General features: G+C 43.5%; 1 protein-coding gene across 1 annotated transcript in view; it reads left to right on the top strand.

Moving 5' to 3' along the window:
• LOC107697810 (protein NLRC3-like) overlaps window positions 1-6,155 on the top strand; it is a 75,376-nt gene that overhangs the window by 34,255 nt on the left and 34,966 nt on the right. Inside the window, exon 5 of the mRNA XM_016498670.1 lies at window positions 3,508-3,621. Within this exon, the coding sequence (XP_016354156.1) occupies window positions 3,508-3,621 (114 nt within the window). The remainder of the gene's footprint in view (window positions 1-3,507; window positions 3,622-6,155) is intronic.

The raw sequence follows: 6,155 nt of genomic DNA, 5'->3' as shown, positions 1-6,155 counted from the left end.
TCCCCTCTAGTCGATCGCCCCATCCCAGCCGTATCCACGAAACCGCTAGGCCAAACCAATTCAAATAAGTGGCAAGTGGGATTTATTTAGAAAGGTCCCAGGGGCCCCAAATTTTGCACCGTGTGGGGTCCGTGGGGCCCCCCAAAGTGCTCCGCTTAGAGCACCGGTCGATCGGAGCGGCTTTGCGTCGGACGTCATTTAAACAGCCAGGTAGGGCATCGGTGAGCGTCCGCTGGTCGAGGGCGCCTGTCCCCTGCCTGAGGACCACATGGAGATGCTTTCCGTGAATATAGTGGGTAAATGGAAAAATAGTGGGTTGGTGGGACGTGGGGGGAGGGGTCAAGCGGTCAGCGGGGGTCAAGGAGTTGTTCCGGCACAATAGCGGCGAAGTGAACAAATAGTGGGTTCGTGGGACCTGTGGGGGCAGGGACAAGCGGTCAGCAGGGGTCAAGGAGATGTTCCGGCACAATAGCGGTGAAATGGACAAATAGTGGGTTCGTGGGACGTGGCCCCTGGCCCAAGTGACCCCCATGTACCCGGTAGAGAGATGTACAAATAGTACTTTGGTGGGACATACAGGCCCCTGGGGTAAGAGCCCCATCCATTCTCTCAAAGGGAGAACGGTCAAATTGTAGGGCTTGGGTGATGGGACCTGGGGGGCAGGGGCAAGCGGTCAGCGGGGGTCAAGGGGACGTTCCGGCACAATAGCGGTGAAATGGACAAATAGTGGGTTCGTGGGACGTGGCCCCTGGCCCAAGTGACCCCCATGTACCCGGTAGAGAGATGTACAAATAGTACTTTGGTGGGACATACAGGCCCCTGGGGTAAGAGCCCCATCCATTCTCTCAAAGGGAGAACGGTCAAATTGTAGGGTTTTGGGAGCGACTACCCCGTTTTACCCCTAAAAATGATTAAAAATGGACATTTAAAGGGTCCATGGATGGTGGGCGGGGTCAACAGGTGAGTGTCACCCCTTCGAGCTGAAATTTCTTTCGATGAAGACTTTGCTCCTGCTGGCATTGGCCTCCATCAAGAGGGTAGGGAACCTGCACGCATTTTCGGTCAAAGATTCGTGCCTAGAGTTTGGGCCGGCTGACTCCCAGGTAATCCCGAGGCCCCGGCCCGGCTATGTGCCCAAGGTTCCCACTACTCGCTTCAGGGATCAGGTGGTGAGCCTGCAAACGCTGCCCCCGGAGGAGGCAGACCCAGCCCTATCTTTGCTTTGTCTCGTCCGAGCATTGAGATGCTACGTAGACAGGACACAAAGCTTCAGGACCTCAGACCAGCTCTTGCCCTGCCCGTTCAGGTTGCGAGCTCACTCTACTAGAAGTGTTGCATCCTCCTGGGCGCTGGCTCGTGGCACCTCGCTGGCAGATATTTGTAGAGCTGCGGGCAGGGGGTACCCCCAACGCATTTGCTAGATTCTATAGCCTTCGTGTGGAGCCGGTATCCTCCTGTGTTCTCACCTCAAATGGGTAGTGGCACTGAGAGGCCCCGGTTTAGTGTCGGCTTGCTAAAACTGCTCCAGAGTGTCTGTACTGTAGACCCTGTCGAGCTCCTCCATCCCCTCGGCAGCCAGACGTGGCGGAACGTCCGGCGCCAGGCCCTCACTCGCTGAATCCTTGAGAACCGGTAGAGGGCTGGTTCCATATGTAGAAACCTAAGTGGATCCCATATGTGTAAAGTCCACGGTATAGCCTCAGAGCCCTTCTAATCTTCTATATGCACCTAAACGGTTGTTCATATTTGTAACTGTTTCCAAAACCTCCTTCGGGAAGAATGGGGCTTCCGCAACGTTCCTGTTCCAAGTGGAACTGGTACGTTTTCCCAGTGTTATCTGATCTCACTGAGTGGGTAGTGCTACGACAACAGTGACTGGCCTTCTTGTTGCGAGCCCCGGCCTACACCAAAAAGGGGCCCGGGCGGCTCGCACAGGACACTGGAAGGGGCAGCATCCATGGCGCTTTGGTAGGGATTCCCAATTCGTTGAATTTCACCGACTGAAAGGGAACGTCTCGGTTACGTATTGTAACCCTCGTTCCCTGAGGGAGGGAACGGAGACGTCACGTCCCGTCGCTACGGCTGCTGTACCACCGCTGAGCGGCCGGGACACCGGCTCGGCTCCTCAGCGAAAACCTGATTATGCGCTGCACCGGCTGCCTACTTATACTCACGCTGTGATCAGCGGCAGCTTAATGCAATAATCACATGCCAATGTACATTGGCTCGTTTAGTTTACACTCGAAGTAGATTGGTCTCTCTGGCGAGATTCCCAATTCGTCGGTCACCGACATGACGTCTATGTTCCCTCCCTCAGGGAACGAGGATTTCAATACGTAACCGAGACGTTTTGAGGGCTTAGCTAATCAGGCCAATTAGAGACAATTACTAATCATTTTCATTTTTTATGAAATCATTCTTTCATTTCACGAATCAATCTTTATTTTTTTTTGTGTAATTAAACACAAAGGGTCATTAATGATGCTTACATTATAACGTACAAATTCACGCACAACATATCTTTAATTTGGCAGGAATTGCAGGGTGCCTGTCTTTAGAGAAAATATGAAATAAGTTAAATGTTATTTAAGATTATAAAGGGTTTTTATAATTAAATGCATCTGAAAGGTCATCTAAAATTACCTTACCACTGCTTACAACCAAAAACACACTTCTGTAGAGACATTCTTCCCGAGCGAGTCTTGTGCAGCACTGCCGAATGAAGCGCGTTGATGGGCGTGCTCTTGATCTCGCTCTGGTCGATGCGGGTGCGCACTTCTGGGAGAAATGCCCTTACAAGAAGTTCCACCCGTCATGACGTCATGAAGAAGAAACTTTCAGAAACTTGTAAGAAACCCTGAAGTGTATATTTGTCACGGAAATACTCTGTTATACGTCCGAATCTCATGTTAATCTTGAGTACCTATGAAGTAGTACTGCATCCTTCATATCTCTAAAAATCTTTAGTTTTATCGTATTTAAAAAAGAAAGATACAGCTTTACGATTCTCTCTGAAAACTGCCGAGCTCCTGGAGGCATGCCGTGGGCGGAGCTAAAGATTGACGAGCACTTGTTCGCCGATTGCCAACAAAACCGGGGAGTGAATTTCGAGGGGGGGACGGTGTTTCATTTCCAACTGGTTAGGTTTATTTGGAAATTATTTCTATATTTCAGGTACACTTTTATATAAATATTATTATAGCATGTAATTTTATGTTATCAAAATAGTGTCTATAGTACTGCATTTTCTACAATATATGAGAAATTATTCTTGTACATTGCTAAATTATATATTTTTAGCATAATCTGATATTTTAACATATATAATGTTACACAGAGATGCATTTTTGAAAGCACACAGTTCTATTTCAAATCTTTTGTAATAAAATAGTGTAAATGAAGTGATCATGAAGTACTCTTCAAAGTGATTGTTTAAATAATATATGAGAATGTACTTTGTTAAATATGTTAATTCAAAGGATTGTATTTAATCTATCTCTGTTATAGTTCAGTTCAGCAGAAGAGATCAGAAGCAGAGCCCAGCTGTGTGTCTATGAGGAGTGATTGGTCTATGGATCATCCAGTAAAGTTTAAGAGTGGAGATACAAAGACTGATCTCAGGTACATTTTTATATAAATATAATTACAGCATGTCATTTTATATTATAAAGATAATGTTATCTTTATCTTGAAATATTTTATCTGATATTTTAAAGGGGGCATAACACACAGTTTCACCCAATCTCATGTTAATCTTGAGTACCTATGAAGTAGTACTGCATCCTTCATATCTCTAAAAATCTTTAGTTTTATCGTATTTAAAAAAGAAAGATACAGCTTTACGATTCTCTCTGAAAACTGCCGAGCTCCTGGAGGCATGCCGTGGGCGGAGCTAAAGATTGACGAGCACTTGTTCGCCGATTGCCAACAAAACCGGGGAGTGAATTTCGAGGGGGGGACGGTGTTTCATTTCCAACTGGTTAGGTTTATTTGGAAATTATTTCTATATTTTACCCATTCAAAAGACTACGAAAGCGATCCCAGTTCTGCACATAAACGTAGCGTGATGTTTGTGTCAATGGTTTGCTGCGCAATGTCGGCTTTTGTGATTGGCCATAATACCTGCAGACTGCAGCCAATGGAAATGCTTCTCTATCAGTGCGTGCCTGCTCCTCACAGCGCAGATCGTGAAAGCAGACTAAAGTTTTTGTTCAGTGCTTAGTCATTCAAGCTCAGATCCTTTCATTATAACAAACAAAGTGTAGAGACGATGTAAATAGGCTAATAGATTCAGTGTGCAGTGTAGAGAGATTCATTAATTATAATGAAAGTTTGTGAGATCGCGATGAACTAAGATGAGTGACAACTTTTTAATGATTATAAACTGAGTTTACAAATGTGATATTGCATTTATACAACAGAAACAGTACTAAACAAAGTCACAGCTGAGCCGCTGCGCATCTCCAAGCAAGCACAGCACTGTTTCATTTATGAATAAATCTGCGTTTTTGAACGAATCTAGTGAGTCAATGATTCAATTACCCATTCATAAAGACAGTTACTTGCCTCATTTCTAAATTAATCATCTGTTTGAACGAATCGATTAAATTAATGATTCAGTGACTTGCCGCCACCTACTAGCGGTTTCAGTTTCATCAAGTATAAATTGAGTTATTTAAATCGTTTAATATCCTCCTGAGACCCAGCTATGGAGTTTTTGTCTCTGTAGAGGACATTATATTTTAGTGAATTTCTCTGAGACCTTACATGTCATAGTTTTAAATCTGGATGTCCTGTAAAGAGCAAATTCGGGGCTTTTCAGAGATGGAAGTTTCACAGTGAATGTGATATCACCAAGTGCAACATGTTCCTGGATCAACATCCATGTTGATCCTGGAACAACATTCCAATTAACCAATCAGAATTTAGGGATAAGTTTACAGGAAATGTCAATTTTAGCCTTACAAACAGAGTTAGGTGCTTCTACCCCCATGTTATTCAACCATAATTTCCCTCTGATTTTAGGGATATATTATGGGTAGGGATAGTGTTTGGTCTATATTTTTGGACAATGATGTTGATCCAGGATCAACAAAAGATGTTGATCCAGGAGCATGTCTTGCTTGGCAAAATCACAGTGACCGAAGTTTCACCATGACCACTCCCTCTCCTTGGTCTCTAAAGATGGCTGACATTAATTTTTGATGGTAACAGCTGATCGATATGCGTCACATCCAATTTCACGTAGTTCTAAAATATTAGTAGGCCTATGTATATATAGGCTACCCCCTTAGGCACTATATTTTCCACTTTTAGAATGTTTTTATCTAAAATAAATGCCTTTCCGAGCGAATGGGAATTGAGAGAATAATCGAAACAGGAAAAGACGGAACTCTGGTCGGTCGGCGAATGGGAATTGAGAGAATAATGGAAACAGGAAAATACGGAACTCCAGTCTGTCGGTCACTCCAAAAGCAACAGGGGCATTATTCAGAAATTTTACAGCCATTTCCATTAACCCTAAAAGATAAGGTGAATGTGATTTCACCAAGTGCAACATGTTCCTGGATCAACATCCATGTTGATCCTGGAACAACATTCCAATTAACCAATCAGAATTTAGGGATAAGTTTACAGGAAATGTCAATTTTAGCCTTACAAACAGAGTTAGGTGCTTCTACCCCCATGTTATTCAACCATAATTTCCCTCTGATTTTAGGGATATATTATGGGTAGGGATAGTGTTTGGTCTATATTTTTGGACAATGATGTTGATCCAGGATCAACAAAAGATGTTGATCCAGGAGCATGTCTTGCTTGGCAAAATCACAGTGACCGAAGTTTCACCATGACCACTCCCTCTCCTTGGTCTCTAAAGATGGCTGACATTAATTTAGTGATAACATTTTACATCCTTATGGAAATATGATAATATTTTGTAATTATCATTTAAATCTGATTAATTTTTAAATTGTCATAAATCAATATCTCAGGAAAATTAAGTTTCAAATCAAAATATGACTTCCTGTTATGAAACAAATGACATCATTTCATACATGTCCACTGTAGAGAAAAACATTACATTTACATTTAGTCATTTAGCAGATGCTTTTATCCAAAGCGACTTACAAATGAGGACAATGGAAGCAATCAAA

The sequence above is a fragment of the Sinocyclocheilus anshuiensis genome, unplaced genomic scaffold (assembly GCF_001515605.1).
Source record: "Sinocyclocheilus anshuiensis isolate Anshui unplaced genomic scaffold, SAMN03320099.WGS_v1.1 scaffold1123, whole genome shotgun sequence".
In the NCBI taxonomy this organism is placed as follows: Eukaryota; Metazoa; Chordata; class Actinopteri; order Cypriniformes; family Cyprinidae; genus Sinocyclocheilus; species Sinocyclocheilus anshuiensis.
The sequence above is the reverse complement of the archived record's forward strand: the minus strand, read 5'-3'. Positions and strand labels throughout refer to the sequence as shown.